At 43.7% G+C, this 23,941-nt stretch overlaps 1 protein-coding gene across 6 annotated transcripts in view; it reads right to left on the bottom strand.

The window, feature by feature from the left end:
- LOC139416829 (histone-lysine N-methyltransferase 2D-like) overlaps positions 1-22,473 on the bottom strand; it is a 47,895-nt gene extending 25,422 nt beyond the window's left edge. For 3 of the 6 annotated variants that reach the window (XM_071165916.1, XM_071165920.1, XM_071165921.1), the window contains exons 1-26: positions 22,330-22,473; positions 19,933-20,009; positions 19,635-19,746; positions 19,004-19,215; positions 17,382-17,497; positions 16,962-17,124; positions 16,639-16,810; positions 16,172-16,286; positions 15,675-15,853; positions 14,951-15,450; positions 13,752-14,716; positions 13,441-13,569; positions 12,528-12,647; positions 12,282-12,386; positions 11,831-12,012; positions 11,238-11,402; positions 9,195-9,304; positions 9,061-9,108; positions 7,234-7,416; positions 6,752-6,931; positions 6,322-6,462; positions 1,842-1,972; positions 1,300-1,597; positions 958-1,134; positions 385-693; positions 52-176 (exon numbers count right to left, since the gene is read on the bottom strand). In XM_071165916.1, the coding sequence (XP_071022017.1) occupies positions 52-176; positions 385-693; positions 958-1,134; positions 1,300-1,597; positions 1,842-1,972; positions 6,322-6,462; positions 6,752-6,931; positions 7,234-7,416; positions 9,061-9,108; positions 9,195-9,304; positions 11,238-11,402; positions 11,831-12,012; positions 12,282-12,386; positions 12,528-12,647; positions 13,441-13,569; positions 13,752-14,716; positions 14,951-15,450; positions 15,675-15,853; positions 16,172-16,286; positions 16,639-16,810; positions 16,962-17,124; positions 17,382-17,497; positions 19,004-19,215; positions 19,635-19,746; positions 19,933-19,981 (4,986 nt within the window). In that variant the 5' untranslated portion in view covers positions 19,982-20,009; positions 22,330-22,473. Of the gene's footprint in view, positions 1-51; positions 177-384; positions 694-957; positions 1,135-1,299; positions 1,598-1,841; positions 1,973-6,321; positions 6,463-6,751; positions 6,932-7,233; positions 7,417-9,060; positions 9,109-9,194; positions 9,305-11,237; positions 11,403-11,830; positions 12,013-12,281; positions 12,387-12,527; positions 12,648-13,440; positions 13,570-13,751; positions 14,717-14,950; positions 15,451-15,674; positions 15,854-16,171; positions 16,287-16,638; positions 16,811-16,961; positions 17,125-17,381; positions 17,498-19,003; positions 19,216-19,634; positions 19,747-19,932; positions 20,010-20,376; positions 20,611-22,329 lie in introns of those variants that run through there. The other 3 variants (XM_071165919.1, XM_071165922.1, XM_071165917.1) reach the window with 2 other exon arrangements.
- Positions 22,474-23,941: the final 1,468 nt, after the last annotated feature.

Genomic DNA, 23,941 nt, shown 5'->3' with positions numbered 1-23,941 from the left:
TGGGTCAACGAAGCTGGCCCTATGAATCAATGCTCTGGCCTAAACTCTCACCTTCTGTGCCTTGTTGATCCGCTGAGCCGCTCGATTGTCTTTGGCCTTTTGCAGGAAAGGAACCTTGTCAGCAGCTGAAATCTTCCTCCAGATCTTCATGATCTGTTTACAGCGACTGGACCAGTCTGTCAGAGAGGAGAGAGGATCACAACTTACATTATTTCTGTTCCAGTCAACTGAAGTGAAAACATTTGATATTTGGTTCATTTTCAGAGATAACAAAAGTTTGTTTCATTAGAACTCTGGAAGCACCATCTCATTAAGAGCAAACAAACACATAAAAATTAGAATATTCCACGTTTTCATAGTCTTTTATTTTTACTCTTAAGTCACCTGGGTAGTCCCGTCTGAGAGTGGGGAAGTTTGTGTTTGCGTAGAGTACAGGGGAGATGGTGGACATCTCTCCTAGCTCCTCGTCCTTCTCCCAGCGCTGGAGGCTGCGCTGGTTATAGGACAGCCCGTCTCCATCTGCCTCGGTCGGGGTAGGAGGGGTGGAGGGGGTGGCTGGGGTGGAGGGGTTGGCCCACGGGCTCTCCTCTCCGCCATCTGGACTGAACAGGCCACCCCTTTCCCGCATGTCAAAGAAGGGAGACTGAGAAAGTCCAGGGAAGGAGTCCATCATACCAGCAGAGGGCAGGGATACTGAAAGAGATCAGCTTGTATGAAAGTCATGTCCTGTTTTACCATGACCTTTGAACGGCTCCTGAACATAAAGGGTCCTTTACAACAACAAACTATTGCTCCATATAGCATCACACTGTTCCCCTTTTCTAGTCCTTTCTCTAAGTCAGATGTCTAAGTTCAACATCACACTCATTTCTACTTCCTCTAAAAGTGCGCTCTCTAGGTATGATAGTGTGAAAGGGTATCGATCCCCCTAGCAGCGCTCAGGTCTGTACCACTCACTACCTGTGAGAAGGCTCCTCTGTGGCAGACTGCTGCAGTTCATCTCCCCCTTTCCTCCCTCTAGGATGGGCCTCATGCTGCTCTGTAGGGACCCTCCTATAGACACTCCCTCTGATGGCCCCAGGATCTTCCTGAAGAACTGCTCCGAGTCCTGACTCTCCATGCCCTCAGGAAGTCCTGGGAGAGAGAAAAAACAAGAGTGTAGGACAGTGGGCAAAAACATCCACCTAGAGCAAATTGATAGCATGTCAAAACACAATTCCTGTAAGTTAGTAGAAAATAAAGTTTTGAAGTGTCAATTTTATTACAATTGGCAACATTTTAGCATCTACGATATCTTACCTTCATTTTTCTCCTTTTCGGAGCCTTGAGGATCCGTTGAGCCTTCTTTGACAGCTGAAGACAACACTGATCCCTCGACCTGAGCCTGTGATCCCTCACCCCCCTCCTGCTTCAGGTGCATCCCAGCCCCCATCGCTCGCTCCCGGACCTCCACTGTGTCAGGAGCGGTGGGTCTGGCCCCCCGTGCATGAGGCAGTGGAGGTCGTAGGAGACCCATGGCCCCATGATGCCTCTGTCCTGGGGTAACCAGGAGAGCCTTTTTACTCAGGTCCATCAGTTGTTTACCAAAGAATGCCTCCTACACACACAGACAGAGAGAGAATGATGATGTTAGCCTATATGGAGTTGAATGGTCACTAGACACTATAGGCTGGTTTCCCAGACACAGATTAAGTCTAGCCTTGGACTAAGAAGCAACATCAATCGAGAATCTCAATTGAGCACGCTTTGTAGTCCATTAGGCTAAATTTGTATTGGGGAAACCAGTCCTTTAGGTTGCCATATGAATGCCTTAGACTAGCCCGTGGTGAGAGAGAAGGTACCTGCAGGTACGCTGGGAACATGTCCTCCAGTTTGCTCTTCTTCCTGCCTCGTCGTTTCTTGGCCTGCTCCCCTTCTCCATCGGCTGGCTTAGTCTCCGAGGCGCCATCTGTAGGTGTGTCTGGGTGAGGCCCTGTCAACGAACACAACCCGGTGTCATTTCAGATGTTCAGAATGCCAATTTTGAACTGAATTTTATTCAATTTTATTTTGGGTTACAAACAATGTTTCGTACAATTTGTTTTTTTGCACTGAGAAAATGTCTGGTTTGCTGAGCAGAAATTTGAACATTGTGAAAATTATGTGCAACTTTCAGTTGTTTACTGTGAATATTAAGGCTGTACCTGCTTTAAGTTACAGTTTTAACAGTGGCCAAGTAGGCTACTGTGGCTATTTGATCATAATGTGGGACTACCAGAGCAGCCTACCATCAACAACATGGAGAAAATGCATCCCATCACATTTTAACATGGAAATAGCTGTTCTATCATTCAGCCTACAGCAGCAGCCAATGTGTGGTGTTCAATGTAGACCTGCATTCCATGAGACTTAAAAAAACAATATTAAAACATGCAGGGCTTGACATTAACATGTTAATCCACTTGTCCTTCAGACAAAGACGGAGCGGCAGGTAGCCTAGTGGTTAGAGCGTTGGACCTGTAACCGAAAGGTTGCGAGATCGAATCTTCGAGCTGACAAGGTAAAAAGAAATCTGACGTTCTGCCCCTGAACAAGACAGTTAACCCACTGTTCCTAGGCCATCATTGTAAATAAGAATGTGTTCTGAACTGACTTGCCTAGTTACATAAAGGTAAATTTAAAGGTAGGTGACTGAAAATGTGTGGTTTGATTCAAGAAACCACTTTATAAAATGAATTATTATTCCAATACCAATAACAGAGAATCAGACCAATTATGCTACCCTCTGCGTATTGGCTACTTATTCAAGCCCGTCTCAAAATACAACAGACCTCAAAAAATTATCTTTACCCGACTTGCTTTTCAAAGATGTACACGTTTTGTGCTCTTGTAGGAAACAAAATCACTCCTATTGCTGACTACAAATGATCTATAACTGGACTAATAACTCACCAACTAGCGAAGTGCCTTGAGAAAGTATTCGGCCCCCTTGAACTTTGCGACCTTTTGCCACATTTCAGGCTTCAAACATAAAGATATAAAACTGTATTTTTTTGTGAAGAATCAACAACAAGTGGGACACAATCATGAAGTGGAACGACATTTATTGGATATTTCAAACTTTTTTAACAAATCGAAAAATGAAAAATTGGGCGTGCAAAATTATTCAGCCCCCTTAAGTTAATACTTTGTAGCGCCACCTTTTGCTGCGATTACAGCTGTAAGTCGCTTGGGGTATGTCTCTATCAGTTTTGCACATCGAGAGACTGACATTTTTTCCCATTCCTCCTTGCAAAACAGCTCGAGCTCAGTGAGGTTGGATGGAGAGCATTTGTGAACAGCAGTTTTCAGTTCTTTCCACAGATTCTCGATTGGATTCAGGTCTGGACTTTGACTTGGCCATTCTAACACCTGGATATGTTTATTTTTGAACCATTCCATTGTAGATTTTGCTTTATGTTTTGGATCATTGTCTTGTTGGAAGACAAATCTCCGTCCCAGTCTCAGGCCTTCTTCCAGAATGGTCCTGTATTTGGCTCCATCCATCTTCCCATCAATTTTAACCATCTTCCCTGTCCCTGCTGAAGAAAAGCAGGCCCAAACCATGATGCTGCCACCACCATGTTTGACAGTGGGGATGGTGTGTTCAGCTGTGTTGCTTTTACGCCAAACATAACGTTTTGCATTGTTGCCAAAAAGTTCAATTTTGGTTTCATCTGACCAGAGCACCTTCTTCCACATGTTTGGTGTGTCTCCCAGGTGGCTTGTGGCAAACTTTAAACAACACTTTTTATGGATATCTTTAAGAAATGGCTTTCTTCTTGCCACTCTTCCATAAAGGCCAGATTTGTTGTCCTATGGACAGAGTCTCCCACCTCAGCTCTGTAGATCTCTGCAGTTCATCCAGAGTGATCATGGGCCTCTTGGCTGCATCTCTGATCAGTCTTCTCCTTGTATGAGCTGAAAGTTTAGAGGGACGGCCAGGTCTTGGTAGATTTGCAGTGGTCTGATACTCCTTCCATTTCAATATTATCGCTTGCACAGTGCTCCTTGGGATGTTTAAAGCTTGGGAAATCTTTTTGTATCCAAATCCGGCTTTAAACTTCTTCACAACAGTATCTCGGACCTGCCTGGTGTGTTCCTTGTTCTTCATGATGCTCTCTGCGCTTTTAACGGACCTCTGAGACTATCACAGTGCAGGTGCATTTATACGGAGACTTGATTACACACAGGTGGATTGTATTTATCATCATTAGTCATTTAGGTCAACATTGGATCATTCAGAGATCCTCACTGAACTTCTGGAGAGAGTTTGCTGCACTGAAAGTAAAGGGGCTGAATAATTTTGCACGCCCAATTTTTCAGTTTTTGATTTGTTAAAAAAGTTTGAAATATCCAATAAATGTCGTTCCACTTCATGATTGTGTCCCACTTGTTGTTGATTCTTCACAAAAAAATACAGTTTTATATCTTTATGTTTGAAGCCTGAAATGTGGCAAAAGGTTGCAAAGTTCAAGGGGGCCGAATACTTTCGCAAGGCACTGTATGAACAAAATGTGCACATGCAGTATGGCTTTGATCTCAAAACAAGCACATCTACTCATGACCGCTCATGCTGTAAAAACAGTCCAGTTCAAAATAAATGGCACAAATCCATATATGGCAATGGACTATTTGCATATAGGTCAACTGCAGCACTGATTGTTTATCCCACACGGGTCTGTTTAGAGTACGGGCTGAGTAGTGCGGGTCAATGAGATAGAATCCTACTTGCATAGTTCGTTGTATTTCGGTATGTTGTATTGAAAGTGGCTAATATTGCGTGTCACAATTGCCTCAGTAAAGAGAAACGTTGATAGTGTTAACAGGGAAAACTCTAGAACAGTGGTCACCAACATTTTTTGAGTCAAGATCACAAAATGTAAGCCTATGCAACATTAACCAATTAAAAACATTACTGTAGAAATTAGGTTTGTGCAGTAAGCTAGAGGCCCAATACATTATCACCATATATTGGCTTTGCTTGAATTACCATGCCAATACATTGCTGTTCAGGAAAGTTTTATAAATTATATTTCTACATTTAAGGTAGGCTATATGATCACGCCGGTAATAGACCCGTTGTTTTATTACTGGTGAGGCACAGCTGAGTGAGTATACATTTAAATAATGGGCTTTTTATTTTACTGGGCTGATGGTGCCTGTATCTGATGTTCAGTCTCAGCGGAGGGAGAGAGCAGCAGACCGAGGGTCCACCTGTCAACATCCCTCCAGTCTCCATTTCCTCCACTCACACTGACCAAAAAGTGACGGTCTTCCAGCTGATGGCCAAACTCGAGTCACACAGCATTATTTCTGCCTCTTGCACAAATTCATGTTGTTACTCCTATGAACAGATAAATATTATTCCTCGATATTAAAAAAGACCCAAGCCGGTAATAATAACATCAACGCTAGCCTAAAGATAGTCTTTCCTACTCATTCATTACTGCTGCAGTGCTTGTTGTAGCGCTGTGTGGAAGTAGGGAGAACACACATTTTATGTCTTATAAAAGTGTTGAATACAAAGTGTTGACAGTGCTGAGTAAGAACTTAAACATGAACTCAGTCATAAAAACAGCAGCTCTTTACTGTATTCGTTGACAGTCTCTCTCTAGTCTTGTTGTAAACGTTTAGAAATCTCACAAGTATCAACTTTGCGGTAGCTTTTTCTTAATGCCTGCTAAGTTACTGAAGACACGGTCATCAGACATCTGATTGGCCAGCGTTAGGCCTATAGTGCACCTGATTTGATATCTGCGCCCACCAGGAAGGCAGAGTTTGTACCTTTAGACACATGAAATGGTTGAAAAAGGCAACAGTTGGCTGACCCGGTGCGCAGGGCAGCTGAATCAGGTGCACCTACTGCCAGACAGATGAATAAAACAAAAAATAAGAACATGGCTTTATCGTTGCTTTTTTAACAGAAATATTTGGAGATCAACTAGGAATGCCTTGGAGATCGACCAGTCGGATGGAATTGACCGGTTGGTGACCACTGCTCTAGAAAGTTGAGTGAAGTTGAATCTCATGCTTCTCTCTGTGGGCTGATATTTCTGCGTGGCAGTCTCAGGGCTACCGCGCTCAGCTTAGAGGGAACATTAATTACAAATAAATCATACATCCACACTATAAACATTTAAATCCCGGAGGATGACACATTAAAACATATGAATGAAAACACTTATTTCCGCAGTGGTCGTCAAAGGTTTATCATATTCCTTGAAGAAATTAGAATTTGACCTCTAACAGATAGTGGTCAAACACTGAAATGTTCTGACTTAAATGGCTTCTGTAACTTGCCTTCCTCTAGGGCAGGCTTCTCTCTTGTCGGTCTGGCTGTCGTAACAGTTCCGTCTCCAGCCAGATGAGACAGATGGGGGAACAGACCCTTCTTCATCCGTGTGTGACACTTTCTCTGGCGCACCATGAAGCCACCGATCCCTGCAGGAGATAAAAATGTTTTAAAAAGTCCATTTCAAAACGTTGAATTGCAGTTGGCTTGAATGTGACCATCATAGAGCAGTGACAAATGATATCCTCTCACTACAGGGGTCTGTTGAACAGACCTGGGCTCTAATAGTAGCTGTTTTCTTTCAAATACGTGGAGTGCCAGACCTGCACTTTCAGGACGTTTCATTAGTTTCATTGCACCAGGCAAACTCAAATCAAGCAAATCAAAGAAAACAAATACTATTTTACCCAAGATGTTTAATAAGAGTTGACCTCTGACCTGGTCTGTAGGGTTTCCTCTTCCTCTTCTTTCCCTCGTCCGTCTCCTCTACTCCTTTGAGGAGGCCTTCCTCCATACCCTCAGCACCTCCCTCTGCTCCCAGCTCCCTGTATGGGCTCCCTGAAGGCTCCTGTTTTACACCAGGAACTCCTGGCTCACACTCCATGGGCTCCCCACAGCCTTGAACAACAGATCGGGATTAAAGGTCAATTCAGAGGGTAAGGCAGGGTGGGTAGTCAAATACATGCCTGATGTACTGTATCCAAGCAGACCTGTTAAAGCAAGTAGACACAGTGGGTAGAAGTTGGTCAGTTCTGGGATCAGCTAGCTTACCAAACCCTACTCTTATCCATTAGGGGAAAAATACAAATCTGACCATAGATCAGTATCAAAGGGCAACCGACTTCATCCTTCTCCTTTACAACCCCCGTCACTTGGACAGTTAAATCATGGAAAGAGGAGAAAGAAATGGCAACACCCACCTTTTCCTTCGTCTCCATCCCCGTCCTTTAGCTCCATGCTGTCGGGTCCTCCATCACCACACAGCATGCCCAGGCGAGAGCGCCGCTGCCGTCTCTTGTGTAGGGGAGACATGGAAATCCTGCGCAGTAGGGACATGCCCGTCTCGGTCAGCCACACCCCCTCCAACCGGTAGAACTGAGGCTCTAGACGGGGAGGAGGAAGTGTTTGGAGATGGACTGATATGTAACTATACAAACAGTGAATATGCTATACCAAGTTGTCATTGCAAGTAAGACTAACGTAAACTCACCCCATTCCGTACAAATGTGTGCAACCGCAACATTCAAACGAGGCTACAAAGAAAACTAATGGGACTGTAGCGAATGTGTTGACGTCAACATCAGGGGTGTGAACTATGTTTCTATTCAAGTGTTGATCGACATGGTAATGGCTCTATAGTGTTGGAGAAAAGATGAGAAAACTGACCCTCTGTTACATCGTGACGTGTCATGTCGTAACGTACAGCACGCATAAAGAAACTATTTCTGTCTTACAATCTCTCCACCGGGTGTAGCACTCATCCTTTAAAAACAAGACATGGACAGTGACGGGGGTAAGGGGGTGTGACGTAGAAGTTTGTCACTGGCCGCGGGTGGCATGTGGTACTTTAACGCACGAACACATTCATCTCTCCCCCCTGCTCCGTTTTCAGATGAGGTAACAATGTGGGTCGACACACAAGTCAACTTCTCTGTCTTAGTACATACATTTCACACTTATGTCAGTGTTCATGTTTAATATAAGCAATATTTATTATACTTATCGATGTTGTGGATGAGCACGTTTGTTTGTTCTGTTCCTCGCTCTCTCCATCTCTGTAGCTTCCGGGTATGCTGGATAAGGACCCGAGCTAAGGAAATTGGGCTGACTTTGTAGTGCCTGTCCCAAATGGCTCATTAATGTAAATGGGAATATTGAAAGACACTGTCAGTAGTGATGTCATTTTGTAAATGTTAGGTTGTGATATTGTTTCACAAACGTGTTGCAATGTATATACTTTAGTATGTTTAGTTAAATGGAAAATGTAGGTTTGTATAGGTAATTGCTTAATTATTTAGTGTTGTTCTGAGGGGCTAGCCCTACAGAAGGAGCCTCTCTTTCAGTTCATGGAGAGGCATTTTGGATTGAGCTGTGGATGGAGCATTGTTTTTAGCTTTCCCATAAGGTATATGTTTGATGGCAGTACTGTTGTTTTTGTTCCGGAATCACTTTGTAAATAAACACACTTGCACAGAATAACTTTTTATTTTGATAGAGGTTAGGTTTTCCAGTTTAGCCTTCTGGCCTACTCTACGTGACAGGGGGATACCTAGTCATTTTTTGCGTCATCACTGCAAGCAATCATGACTCTCAAAAGCCGCTGTTTACTTCTGAAGATCACTTTGACACCGCCCTAAAAACACAATTCAAATTTGACACAAACCTTTAAAATAGGTATGTAAACTCATATTATAGTGTTATACATTATATAAACTCTTTATAGTGTTTTATTTACATTTTAAAGGTGATAAGTAGGACAGATGGAGCTCCACCACGCATTAGTTTCGCTTCCCCACCCGTCATTTAAAAGAAAGACCCGACGGAGCTCATTGCCTTGTTGAATCATACAGAAACGTGCAGGTCTCGGCATGGATTTTGTTGGAAAGGGGAGAAATTGTGCTTTACAATGCTATTGACATTACGTTTTCTGGGCGCTAAAATAAGGTCAATTGTACAGACCAAGGTGATGTACAAAAGTGAGTGAGTTTACGTTAGCTGAATTACAAACTGAGGAGGCGAAAACATACCTGGTTCTTTAATCTTCATGGCTGTCATGTAGGTTGAATCCACCGTTACTGCAGACAGAGAAGCAATGTGAGAAATCCACAAGACACTGAATGTTCGCCTTTTCTACTCATATGTTTTAAGTTGATAGACTTGCCTATGGGTTTGGGGACGTAGGGAGTGCAGGATGTGCAAGCAAAGCCCTCATCAGAGGCCTGCTCCACCTCGTCCTCAGTGTACAGACTCTCACACACAGCGTGCACCCACCTGCATGAAGAGAAACAATGCAGGATATTCTGATAAAACATTCACATGGTTTGAAACTTCAAGAACCATGTGTTAAGTTCATGTTTTAAGTATAACCCTATATTTCTGTTATTACGGTGCTATCACTCTGTTATTAGTACGCCTGCTCCGTAGTCTCACTGGAGATGGACCTGGCTGAAGTGTGAAGGTGACTATGTACTGTGGAAATACGGTGAAGTAAACGTTGTTAAACTGGAACCTAGTCGTTGTATCATTTTAAGTTAACATTGGTAGCAGAGGATGGCTAATAACTACAATGGGCCCCCTCACCTTGACGAGAAGAGGTCCTATGAAAGTTGGACTTGGAATCTGAACACGGGTTACTAATCTGGACGAGAAAAAGCAAGCACTAGCGGTGGTATTATCGCTCGAGGGAAGAGTGAGAGATACAGCACTGGAAATATCCCTGAAGGATTTGAACAAGGATGACGGTATGGGAACTTTGATTCTGTATTTCTTAAAGAGCCATATTCAAACTTTGACATTGTTACTAGTGTCACGGCCCCTCTGCAGTGCAGGGGCGCTTCCTCCTGCAGGCAGAGGAGGGTCGTTAGTGATTGGAGTCACCTGGGCTCAGGGTATTTAAACGGCTTCACTAATCACTCTCTCTCTCTCTCTGCTCCTCCAGGTATGATCCTGTTTTGTTTGTTCCTTTGTAGTTTTGCATAGTTTTCACTCAGTCATTCACACACACAGATTCACACATGCCTGCACTTTACATACACCTCACATTATGATACTTTCACACCTCAGTCCTTTTTCTTTGTTTAAAGTTAAGTTTTGGTTTACAATAAAGAACCTTTTTGATTGGCCTATACTTGTTGTTCGCGTCCCCTCATTTTTGCCACAGGCTATGAGCCGGCCTGTGACACTAGAGGTATTCCGGGTTGCAATAACGGACTACATCATTGATTTCGAACACAGGTACAATAGGATGCACAAGTACGACATGGTTCTCCCGGATGCAGTGTTATCTTTCAAGTTGCTAGACACAGCCTGTCTGTATGGTAGGGAGAAACCGTTGGCTTTGACTGCTTGTACTGTGCTGACTTTTGTCGGCAATATAAACATTTTTTGGTGAAAATACGTCTGTCGGGCCAATAACAGATGGAATGGAATGCAAGTGAGTTTCACTGAACAGCAGAGAAAAGGCACCAACAAGTCACGTTCTCAAGACAACCAGAAGAGGGCGCAATTTCCGGGCAAATATCCACAGGACCGGTATGGAAGGAGATCAAAATGTGCCATTTGTCAATGCACTTACCATTGGGTTAAAAGACTGTTCTCATAAAAATGAACAAATTAAACAGAGGAAAATGTAAACACAGAGATAGAGCAGTTACATTACACTGTTTCCAAACCAATCTGCTTCTGATACGGAGATCTTTATAGTTGAAACCTTAGGATGTGCTGTGATTGAAACTGCATGTACACAGACAGTGTGTGGTGCAAAATGGCTTGATAGCTATGTCAGTAAACTAAATATGAAAGGAGTACACAATATGAATGACACACCAAGCAACAGAGCTTTCACATTTGGAGATGGGAGAATTGTCCATTCTACCAAGAGAGTTAAGATACCAGCAAAAATGTGTCAGACTAAAAATGTGTCAGCCCATACCAACTAGTGTTCAGGCAGAACCCTAATCGTCCCTCTGTACTGGTTGACAAGCCACCAGCACTATAAGGGACCAGTGTGAGTCCATGGGGAGGGGGCAGCACCTTTCAGCACTACATGCAGCGAGAAAATTATTCCCTGAAGCAGTGTTCAGAGAGAATTCACAGGGCTCTGTGTAAACAGCCACAACCCACAGATGAGAAGTACGAGACTGGAAACAATCTTTCAGATATCTACTGTATGTATGTTTGTGTAGTTGTAATGAGTGGTACCCACCGGTCACAGTGTTGGCACTGCAGCAGCAGCTCCTCCTCCATGAAGTTCTCCCTGCAGACAGGGCAGGTTACCAGGCTGGCACAAGGGCCACAGTGGGTGTAGTTGTTCTGCCACTCACAGTGGAACCCTGGGCTGCTGGCACCACACTGCATACAGGACACACACCTAAACAGGGAACAACCAATTAATGAATCAATAAATCACAAAACAACCTTTTAAAAAAAGGGGTGTACAAGTACATTTGATTGACAATAGCAAATAGGCCAATGAGCCATCAGGTTAAAGTTCATCACCTATCAGACCAAGTCAAAATTCAGGTGAAATCCAGAGATGGAAGAGGATGTTATGGGCAGAGTGAGGCAGAGGACTGAACTTTCAAGCTTAGCAGCAGGACTTTTATGCATATCATGCAGACTCTCCATTTCAGTTCATTTTCATCTGTACCTTTTCAGATCCAAAATGACTGAACAGGGAGTGTCATGGATGGTGAGAGTTGGCTGCCGTCTCAAACAGGTGTCTCTTGTAAAATAGATGTTATTTTTCAATGAGAATAACCTGCATGAATAAAGGTTAAATGAATGAAAGAGTTGTACCATTTGCACTTCCACCCGCCCTTGGGAACAGTGTGTAGGGGCGGGTCCAGGCAGTAGGTGTGGTAGCTGACGTCACAGTCGTCACAGAGCAGCAGGCGGGCCGGGTCTGAGGCTTTGCCACACACCTCACACACGATACATTCCAGACAACGCCAGCCCTTACGCAGCATCATCTTAGTCATCTGTAGGAGGGAGACAAGAGGGGCATAGCGTGGAAAATCAAAAAGAGATTTACATCTTTCATTCCTGAAAATGTCATCAGGAAGCCAGATGTGTTGTTGCAACACTTGAACCCTTGATTTTGATTTCTTATAGTGGCCTACTGTAAAGCATCTATAGGTATGTTAAAGGTGCTATAACAATGACATGTTTTATTATTAGGGAGACTATCCGTGGCGAATGCGTCTGCTTAAATAAGAAGTTCTAAAGAATAAAGAGGTTGAATGCTTACTTTGCTGTTCACACAGTATGGATGGTAACACTGGGCACACTGAGCACACGCCAGAAGCTGCCCCTCCACACCTTTCCCAAAACTGCCACACACCACACACATGTCCTGTTGGAGAGAGAAAGAGAGAAGAAAAAACCCTGTCAGCTTGAGTTACAGCAAAGGTTCTTAAATGTCTAAGACTATCTGACATGGTAAATGCCACAGGGTAACTGGGAAATGTCAAACGGAAAAGCATGAAGCGATTACCTGTAGCAGGACAAATTTATCAGTGTTTGAGAAGAGCACCACTGTGTTCTGCATAGCCTCATCTTCCTCCCCCTCCTCCTCCTCTTTACTGAGTCCAGTGTCTGCTGCTGTCATGCTCAGCTGGGGAAAGGAACAGTGGTGTAAAGTACTTAAGTAAAAATACTTTAAAAGTCATTTTAAGTAGTATCTGTACTTTACTATTTATATTTTTGACAGCTTTTACTTCACTACAGTCCTAAAGAAAATAAATGAACTTTTTAGTCCATACATTTTCCCTGACACCCAAAAGTACTTGTTACATTTGGAATGCTTAGCAGGACAAGAATTCACGCACTCATCAAGAGAAAATCCCTGGTCATCCCTACTGCCTCCGATCTGGCGGACTCAATAAATACAAAATGCTTCGTTTGTAAATTGTCTGAGTGTTGCAGTGCGCCCCTGGCTATCCGTTAAAAAAAACTAAGTCTGATTTGCTTAATATAAAAAATGTGAAATTATTTATACTTTTACTTTTGATACTTAAGTAGATTTAAAACCAAATACTTTTACTCAAATAGTATTTTACTGGGTGACTTACCTTTTATACAAAAGGACTCAAGTAAAGGTGTCTTTACTTTTACTTAAGTATGACAATTGGGTACTTTTTCCACCACTGGGAAAGTATTATACATAGAATGTATTACATTCTGATACAGTCAAGTTCCAATCAAGTGGTTTGTGTCGAATTAACTTTAGACAGAGATCAAGCTCCAAACATTCAAGATCTCTGTGATAAATTGCTGCTGTGGGTTGTATATACTGTAAAGTTCAATGTCAACATTTGATGACACAATCCAATGAGTGAGTGGATGGATGGATGATGGATGGATGAAAGTGTCTGAATGTTTATGTATCGTCGGTCAGTTCAACTCACCAGGAACGCGTCGATGCAGGAGGCCATGGCTTTGAGGCGGTTCCTACCTCCACGGCCCCTTCCACCGCCGCCGCCACCACCACCACCACGAGGCCGCCGCTTCCCCGGGAAACTGCTGCTGCCCCGCCCCTGAAAAGACCAACACCAACCATGCCAATACCTCACATACTGAATCTAGCCATCACCCAACACAGAAGCGTTTGCAGAGACAGTTTTGGAAGCTCATTATCACTGTGAAATGGCCTTCTGCTCCATGGCAGTTAACACTCATTCCAAAGTCTAACTGTCTATGACCTGTTACTGGACCTTACCTGTTTGACCCTGGAGCGTCCCGGCGAGCCTCTCCTCTTCTTCTCCCCGTCTGGTTTGAGGGGGTCAAAGGGTAGCGAATCGTCTGTCTCAGTGAGCAGGGAGTCGGAACGCGAGCGTTCGGTGGGTATGAGGCTGAGCTCCATGGAGAGCTGTGCATCGGGCTCTGCCTCCCCTTCGGTCGGGGAGCCCAGGAAGCCAGAACTGCTCTCGTCCCCGTGACTCGGATGGCTCTGATTGGACATCTCATCCAGGAGGAGCTGATCAGGCTTCCTCTGCTCCTGGGGTTCCTGCTTGATCTTGACCCTTCTGTGATGACTATGATGACCCTCTCTGTCTGCATCTTTCCCCTGCTCCTCCTGTTCTCCAAACTCCTCCTCTTCCTCGGAGTGAGTAGCCCTGACCTCCATGTCCACAGTAGGAGCAGCCTCCTGTGTGTCGGCATGTGGAGCAGGAGGAGACCCTGAGCGCTCCTGCTTTGGGTTCCTTGCAGCTTCCTCCTTTAACCCCACCTCCTCTGTGTCCACGGAAACATGCTCCACCTCTTGTGTGGAGATGGGAGGGGCTGGTGACTCTGGCGAGGTGGTAGACATGCCCTCACTGCTTCTCTTCTCCTCCAGTTTGGTCTGCTGCTGTGTTGAGGGTTTGACTTCCTGGTTCTCCCCATTCTTCTCCTTTCTGTGCACAGGGCCCAGCTCTACTACTGCTGCTGGCTCTGGCCACTGTGGCGGTTGCTGTTCTGGTGACTCCGGAGACTCAAGGACATGGCTGACCTGGGGTTGGGGTGGCGGACTAGGAGCCTTCTCTGGCCTCTCATCCACAGGTAAACTAGAAGCCTCCTGTTGTTCTGTTGTTTCACATTGTTCTATAACCTCAGCCTGGCCCATGGGCTGTTCTGCAGGGACTTCCTCCGTTCCCAGCTGAGGCCCCTCTACCCCTGTCGTTTCTACCACTTCAGCCCCCGTCCCTGTTGAAAAGACAAAATCATCTTCATCACACCACTAACACCATACACTCAGATTCTATACCATTCTTTAGTGCATCCCAGAAATTACATTGAGTCAGGGTGGCTTAGATAAGATAAACGAGGGTAGAGTTAATCATTTTGCTCTGTCAGAGATGGAGCAATCAACTCTACCCTTCTATCAATATCTGTAGACCATTTTATCAAGGACAACAGAAAGCAGTCCAGTCAACGTACCCAGCTCCATGGGCACCTCCTCGTCCGACTTGGTCTTCGTCTGTACCCCGGTCATCTTGGACACGTCCGTCTGTCCTTCTATCGTAGCTTCACCCGCTGCTTCTGTCTGGAGTGTCATCTCAGCCAATGTGTCAGTCTGTCCTTCTATCGTCACCTCACCCGCTGCTTCTGTCTGGAGTGTCATCTCAGCCAATGTGTCAGTCTGTCCTTCTATCGTCACCTCACCCGCTGCTTCTGTCTGGAGTGTCATCTCAGCCAATGTGTCAGTCTGTCCTTCTATCGTCACCTCACCCGCTGCTTCTGTCTGGAGTGTCATCTCAGCCAATGTGTCAGTCTGTCCTTCTATCGTCACCTCAGACCGGTCTTTCTCTGTAATCTGCATTTCCACCATGTCTGTCTGTGTGACAGGGTCTGCCAGAGGCTCTCTGTCTCGGCAGAGCGAACAGATACACTTTTCCTCAGGTGGCTGTGATATAGAGGAGCATTCACTGTGAACCCACCTAGGAAGATGACAGAGGATTGGTCAAGAATGGATTAATTAAAGTGGGCCAAATGCTACATAAAAAGTGGTAGTGATCAACGTCTGCTGGTGTCTAGGTCGGGTCACTGTCAAATACAGTGTGACAACTTGATGAAAAAGGTTGATTAACTTGCCAATTTAATCATTCTGAGGCCAGGAGACGTACCTGGGGGCAGGAGACGTACCTGGGGGCAGGAGACATACCTGAGGCAGCTGATGCAGCGCGGCAGCATGACGGGTGGTTCCGAGGCTTTGCTGCAGACACCACACATAGAGCTGCGGGTACGTTGGCAGCCCTCACACACGGCATAGTTGTCAAACCAGTGTGTTGAGCCGGGCAGCGTCAGACCATGAGCACCACAGTCCACACACACCCGACACCTCTGATATGAGGAATACATGGGGGAAATTAAATAAGTAATTCACACAGGAAACACAAACTGCTACATTTTCAGAATTTATCACGTACTGGAAAAATATTATATTTCTGCATACCCTTATTTTAATTTACAGAAGTAATTGTCATTCAACTGTTTCCATTGAAAACCTCTAAAAAAGCAAAAACAAAGCAATAACATGAACCATTTACAGTAAGACATGGTCAACATATGGGAAAGGACTTCTAGGCCTTTATAGTGCACCGTTATCCTTCTTCCCTAACAGAGGAAACTATCGTCAGTGGAGGTGAGACACGGTCTTACTCTGCACTTCCATGTGTCGGAGGGAAGAGATGTCATGGCTGGCTGGAGACAGAAGGTGTGGTAGCCCTTATCACAGGCATCACATACTAACATCATGGAGTCTTCCCCTGGTTGCCTGGAAAATGTGAGAACCCAAATTTTACCCTCCAGAGTCAACCTATTCAATGACAGCTACATGCCTCGTTTCTAAGACCCAATAGACTTTGACAACTGCCAAGACTTTTTCCCCCTGGTAATGTCACATGATCAGGGAAACCCCTGCCCCTACTGATTGAGAGCATGTGGTAGTAGATGGTCATGGTAGATAGTGTTCAGGAACAGCTCTTCACAGTCTCCCAAATCCCACATCAATTCAGTGAACAAAAAATATATTTTACAAGTAAAAAATTGAGAGCTCTTCCCATTTTAAACAAAAATATTACCAAAAAAATGTGTACTGTGAGATTGGGCAGCAAAGAGACACTCACCTGCATGTCTGGCACACTTTACACTCCGGGCACTGCCACCCTGATCTCTGTATGGGCGTGGCACTGATCTCCAGACAGGAGGCGTGGTAGTGCTGCCCACAGCCTGTACAGAACAGCAGGTTCAGCAGCTCCCCCGCAGAATCACAGACAGCGCACCACGCCTCCTCACCCGCTGGAGGGCAGACAAACCATAGTTAGCAAACCAAGTGACCAAATCGTTACACAAAGCACAGAGGACACACACACACACCTCACTGTTACAAAGCATAACCTAATAATCGAGTTTGGGCTTTGACCTCAACTAGATTGGGAGGTGTCCTTACCCATCTCCTCAGCCTTGTCCACGTGCTCTGGACAGAGGAGAGCCAGGAGCTTCATGGACTGGAAGGAGCCGCTGGCAGCAGAGCAGGGGAAGTGGTAGAACCGTGAGCAGCCCTCAGCATGGCAGCGGATGGTAGCACCCAGACGCTTGCAATATTCACACAGCTAGAAGGAAGGTTCAAAGACAAGGTTACGGGTCAAGGTTACGGGTCAGAGACAGTGCCAGTAGGAACAATTTCAGAACCACACAATTGAAATTAATTAGAATTCTTAACTATTACTTCCAGATGGTGTATATATATATTTTGTTCTTCAACTGTACCACGCTAGGGTGCCTACATGTTTATTCCAAGAACAATCGCCAAATTGAGACTTCAGAGCTTGCACAGATTTCTATCAGAGGTGTCATTTGTTTAACCTACCCGCTGTGTCCCTGAGATGACGGCCTTGTCCACATTCTCCAGCTCCTCCTCAGCCTCCTCCGCCTGCTTCACTCCCTCTGACCACACAGCACACCAGTGATGCACCCAGCAGCCCCCTGTTCACCACAACACACGATTAGACACTTCTCATCTGTATGGTTCTTCGCTTCTGATCAGGATTATATCTCTCCTGGATCAATCAATTTGCTTTAAAACTACAACAGAAAATGGGAGGTGAAATGGGATTTGATCTAAAACAAATGCCTAGAGAATTTTGATTAAACCCTTTCCAATATGGTTTTGGGATAGGTTTACTGTGCAGGGTGCACACTGTGTATAATATCAACGGTGGGTATAAGGTATTTTAATGTAACCTTTATTTTACCAGGTAGTCAGTCCCATTGGGGTCAAAATACCTCTTTCTCAAAGGAGACCTGACCAAGAAGGCAACTCGAGTAAAAAACTAAATCAAAATGTGATGAGATGTTTGAAATCAAATCAAATTGTATTTGTCACATGCACCGAATACAACCTTACAGTGAAATGCTTAATTACAAGCCCTTAACCAACAATGCAGTTAAGAAAAATACCTTAAAAAAGAAACGAAAGTAACAAATAATTAAAGAGTAGCAGTGAAATAACAATAGCAAGGCTATGTACAGGGGGTACAGAGTCAATGTGCGAGAGCACCGGTAAATCGAAGTAAATGAGGTAATAAACTCAAGAAAAAAAAGAAACGTCCTGTCACTGTCAACTGCGTTTATTTTCAGCAAACCTAACATGTGTAAATATTTGTATGAACATAACAAGATTCAACAACTGAGACATAAACTGAACTTATAAACTTTTTGCCAGTCCTATCTGGTCCAGCGACAGTGGGTTTGTGTCCATAGGCAACGTTGTTGCCGGTGATGTCTGGCGAGGACCTGCCTTACAACAGGCCTACAAGCCCTCAGTCCAGCCTCTCTCAGCCTATTGCGGACAGGCTGAGCACTGATGGAGGGATTGTGTGTTCCTGGTGTATCTCGGGCAGTTGTTGTTGCCACCCTGTTCCTGTCCCGCAGGTGTGATGTTTGGATGTACCGATCCTGTGCAGGTGTTTCATGTGGTCTGCCACAGAGGATGTTCAGCTGTCTGTCCTGTCTCCCTGTAGCGCCGTCTTAGGCGTCTCACAGTACGGACATTGCAATTTATTGCCCTGGCCACATCTGCAGTCCTCATGCCTCCTTGCAGCATGCCTAAGGCACGTTCACACAGATGAGCAGGGACCATGGGCATCTTTCTTTTTGTGTTTTTCAGAGTCAGTAGAAAGGCCTCTTTAGTGTCATAGTTTTCATAACTGTGACATTAATTGCCTACCGTCTAAGCTGTTAATGTCTTAACGACCGTTACACGGGTACATGTACATTAATTGTTTATGGTTCATTGAACAAGCATGGGAAACAGTGTTTAAACCCTTTACCATGAAGATCTGTGAAGTTATTTGGATTTTTACGAATTATCTTTGAAAGACAGGTTCCTGAAAAAGGGATGTTTCTTTTTTTGCTGAGTTTATGTACATGTAGGTAGAGTTATTAAAGTAACTATGCATCGATAATACCAGAGTAACAGCAGCATCCCACCTGTGTCATCAAAGAGTTCTGCCAGACAGGATGCGTCAGAGTCTGAGAATCCGATGGAAGACAGGTCATCGTTCCCGGGCCCTGGCAGTGAGGAAGCGGAGGGCTCCAGGGCGGGCCGGGAGGAAAATGGCCCAAAATGTCTGAGTTCCCGTTGTCCGTGCAGGCTGCGCTCCACACAGTTACATAGAACACAGACCCTTACACTGCTCTCCCTGTGCAGGCAGAGACTCAGTATTAGACAGACAGCATGCAGGTAAATGGATCCAAATAAGGCCTAGCTTGTGGATCAAGAAGTAAAATTACTAAAGCACACAATTCAATTCTATTCCATATTATACTCCATACATTATACTCCTCCAACATGAACAAACACAGAAAATATAAAACCCAGCTAAGACTATTTGGGAGTACACCTCTAACTGCATGTCTCCCATGTAATGCTGGGCAGTGCACTACAGCCCTCATGATCTGAGGATATTTAGCAACTCTTGGCAGCACAGTGGGAGTTTGAAAAATCAATATTTTGTGGTGAATGTTATATGGGTATGACTTGTTAACATATAGGTATTGCCAAAAGAAATCTATTTTTTTCTAGCACTGCCTTTGTTAGGGTATCTGAGAAGGGACTTACACATCTGTGCTGGAAGAGGCAGCAACAGTTTCAGAGGAGTCCTCTGCAGCCAGAGGGGCCTCTGACTCCCCCTCTGAGGGGATTGGCTGCTCCATAGGGGCGCTGTCATCAGCTGGGAAAAGCATTAGTCCACATGTTTTAGGACTTACCAATTTAACCTATATTTGTCTTCCATTTTAAAGAACATTCCAATAAGCTACTGTATGAAAATCCATGCAACAAATTGAAAAATAAAGAATTATTATAATTAGCAACAACTACTTTTTTTTCTGACACCACAACAGGTATGTTATTGTACCTGTCGGTTCAGAGTCATTTTCTTCGCAGTTTGATTTCTGCTCGTCCATCCCCTCTCCTGATCTCCTTGACAGAGGCCTGAAACGTAAACAAAGTTGCCGAATAATATTAGAGGTAAGGCACATCATAATTTACCAAAATGAACAACAAAAACATTAAATCCGTCATTATTTACCACAGTCGTACGCGGGGAATAACAACTACCGGTAGTCACATTTATGCTATCTGACGTCCAATCGCAAAATCCAGCGAGGCTCAATTTCCCTTTGTGCCCGGCAAAAACCCAATATTTCACATTGCTGCAGTATAACAGCTAGATTAAAATAGATAGCCGAAGTCAGCTAGCTGATTTGGCTAACGTTAGCGTATAACCTCAGACGTGACAAATTCACAAGAACTGTATAAATAATAAATATAGCTAGCAAGAAGCTTATTTAATACAAACCTTTAGCTATATGCATGGGATACTAAATGCATAATTTTGAAACACGTAATTGATTAACCGCGATCCAATCTAGATGAATGAATATGGCTGTTTATGTCCTCAATTTAGTTGAAACCGCAAGCTAGCTAACGTTAGCTACGTCGTTAACTGGTAGCATTCTTGCTAACAAAGTAGCTCGCTAACGTTACTCGGGATTCGCAAACTCTGCATGAAAATAGCGTGTCAGTGACTAGCTAACTAAATAAATAATACATGTTTGAAGACATTTCCATCTTTGTTTTGCCAGAAATGCATAATCCAAACCCACACAAGTCATGTATGGAAAAATAACAAAATATAGGAACTGAAATGTTGTTTTCTTTAAATAAAACAACCCTAAACCGAGATACACAAAGAAAATACAACTTCCTTGTACATTACTTCCTGTTGCAACTGTCAAAATCGTGCTAAAACCCTATCACTGTGCAGCATAGTTCCGACTAAATTATACGGACTAAAGGTACATTAATAAAAAAAATCCACAATTGTATGAGTAATCGATTTGTGATACGTTAACGATGAAAAAAACGACATTTCCAACTATGTAGCAATATGACAGATTTAGTGAGAGTTTAAACCAGTTCTAGCCACACAACTTTCTGTAAAACTCAGGAGAGCCCATACCACCTCCTCCAGTAATGGCTGCAGCCCGAATGAGCCCAACAACAGTTTATTCCAAAATCTGCCTGACGTTTTCAGTTTTCAAAGTGGTCTTATGTCAAATGGTCTACACTAATTGTTGTGTACAGCTATGCCTTAACCCTAAAATGAATGAAAAACAGGGGATTGGATGAGAGCTGAGAAGACAATATCTGTCCAAACCTCCTCTACTGTGAAGTGTGAAACACTAGCTAACAACAAATCAAATGTACCTCGCCTCCACCTAATGATGTAATGTACGCGTATGTATGTATGTATGCGTGTAGTGCACAATGGGTAGCCACATTGAGGGTTACTTTGGCGTATCCCATTCAACAAATGTGTCACTAACTTGGGCCTTGAAGCAGAAACTCACAAATCCCAGTGTTATAGGCTACCTGTGTTTACAGCAAGCCATGGTTAGTTGCTTGCGTAACAATATGTTCCAATGCAATTGGTTGTGTTCAGATCACAATTTGCACATATTGCCATGAAAATGAGCAGAGTGCAATTTACACATCAACACCAAAAGTTGGCACATAGTTTGAATCATATAGCTAACGTTACTAGCTGTGTGATTGAAATAACGCTGAATATAATGTATGTGTTTGGGGGACTAGTCCATTTCCCCTGCACTGAAGGGAGACTAGTACAGTACAATGTTCCACTGCTACCTAACGTTACTACACAGCCATGTAACTAGCTAGTAGTTATCCGTCATGTAACCAAACCCAATAACTAGCTATAATCTATCAGCGACCACTATGATGATTACTGTAAACTCAGACCACATAACTGAAAGCCACTGACAACACACTTATAAACCAGAGAACTCCATTTGATTGCTAGCTAGCCCAATCAATGTGTCCAAAACGGCAACTCCAAAACCTCAAAAGCGTGTTGGCATTAACCGTTAGGTAAACTCGCTAGCGAAGTTACATGCTAGTTAGCTAACTAGGAAACAAGATAGTTAGGTCGCCTGCCAACTAAGGCACTCACTCAGTTGGCTAGCTACGCAGTTGAAATAATAAGGGTGTTCAGTTTAACTAAATATGTAGCTTACATTTACGTTAGCTAATGTAATTTGAGTGAATTATTATATGAATTTGTGTTAGCGAGTAGCAAGTTAACTTAGTGTCGTTAGCTAGCTAGACGTTAGCCATCCTGATCAACGAACTTAACGTTAGCTAGCTACAACCTAGCTAGCCTTAAAGGTCAGAGAAATTGATTCGTCAAATAAGTTCGTTAGTGATGTTATTCAACCAAACGACTCACCTTACAATGAGATGGTTGTGTCCTCATACATCCAAACAATCCATATTTGTAGGAGTCTACACAGTTAAATGGTTGATGCTTGCCTCATTTTACTTAGCGGGCTTGCCGGCTGGAGAATGAGGTGAGTGGGGGAAGTGCACTGAGCCACGGAGCTCGAAAGACAAGAGTTGATGGCCAGTTGCTAACACGCCGTGAAAATTGTTAAACAAAAAGCAATGGTCGACGAGTATAACATTATAGCCAATCTTCCATAAACATGCACGATCGACAGCCCAATGTTCCGAAACATAGGGGAATGTTTAGTAGTTGATGGTAACTCAATTAGATAGACAGATAACGTTAGCTAACTAAAAGCACAAGTTAACTAGCTTCTCTGCATTTTACTGGTTCGGACTTGGCATCCGATATTCGACCCAAAATTGAGTAATATCTCAATTTATTAACGTTAAACTTTCAGACATTACATGAAACAATGTTTTCGACACCTAACGTCTTAACTTTAGCGAGCTATTCCTGTCCGGATCACCACTAGTGTGTCGGTGTGTATGTTCCGTCAAGTCGCTAAAACAACAACATTTCTCATGTCTGCAAGGGAGCATTTTGTACGCGCCTCTCCAAGTTGTTATCTTATTGGCTTTGAGCTGAACTAGTTAGCTATCTTAACTTTTTCAGGGTTATAATATTTTAGTGGGTAGCATATTCTGATTTTGAACTTGTAGGACGAGATTTTGAAAATCATTTTTTTACACCATATGTTAGATCATCAGACTGAGCCCAATGCAAATTCATTAACAAGGCAAAACTGTGACTCGTCAATGTCCATGCACGTTGTGTATAGAAGAGCGCATGAAACAATAATGGAATATGATTGGCTTTGGATGCCTCTATTGTATGTTAGATTTTAGGAGGATACATTGGCTATCGTGTGACATTCGAGAGGTTATGGTATTCATTGCTATAATTGCCTCTTTCTCTCACACATGCCCAGATTCAGTCCTACTTCTCCTGTTGAACCGGCAGGCTTCTTGCCTTGAATGACCCCTTCACCCTTCCCAGAGTCCTAGTATGTTACTTTCCCATTCTATAGCACTGGCCCATAATGGCATGCAGCTCCATGGTGACTCCTGTCTCCTGGCTATGCACTACCATGCCCTTATCTGAGAACATGGCAGCATGTCCCACTGATCTTGCATGTTTTTCAGAGGAATCAATCAACCTCATTCTGCCCACATCCACCTAGTTCCTAGTACAGTTGAGTTTCTAGAAGGATCAGGTGCTCTCTCACTTTGGTCTACACCACTGCAACTCCCATTTGACTATCATTTATATGCTTGGACCAATAATGTATTTTCCCAGTCCAAAATGCTTCTTCTGGCGATTTAGTTATTGTTGCACTTAGGCCTAATTCTAGGTAGGATATTAGGCCTCTCTGATTCCTCTTTTCTGGATGTGGGCATTAATGCTTGGATCAAATTCAAGGCCCTGATGCTATATCTTGATCAAGACACTCATACGTGACACTTCATACTTCTGTATGTTGGATTTCTGTGGGTAAGAGTATCCATTGGTTGAGCAAAAAATATGCATATTAAACAATGCAATGTTGCACAAT

This window comes from Oncorhynchus clarkii, chromosome 9, assembly GCF_045791955.1.
Source record: "Oncorhynchus clarkii lewisi isolate Uvic-CL-2024 chromosome 9, UVic_Ocla_1.0, whole genome shotgun sequence".
NCBI lineage: Eukaryota > Metazoa > Chordata > Actinopteri > Salmoniformes > Salmonidae > Oncorhynchus > Oncorhynchus clarkii.
Note: the sequence above shows the minus strand (reverse complement) of the source record. Positions and strands in the feature narration are given on the sequence as shown.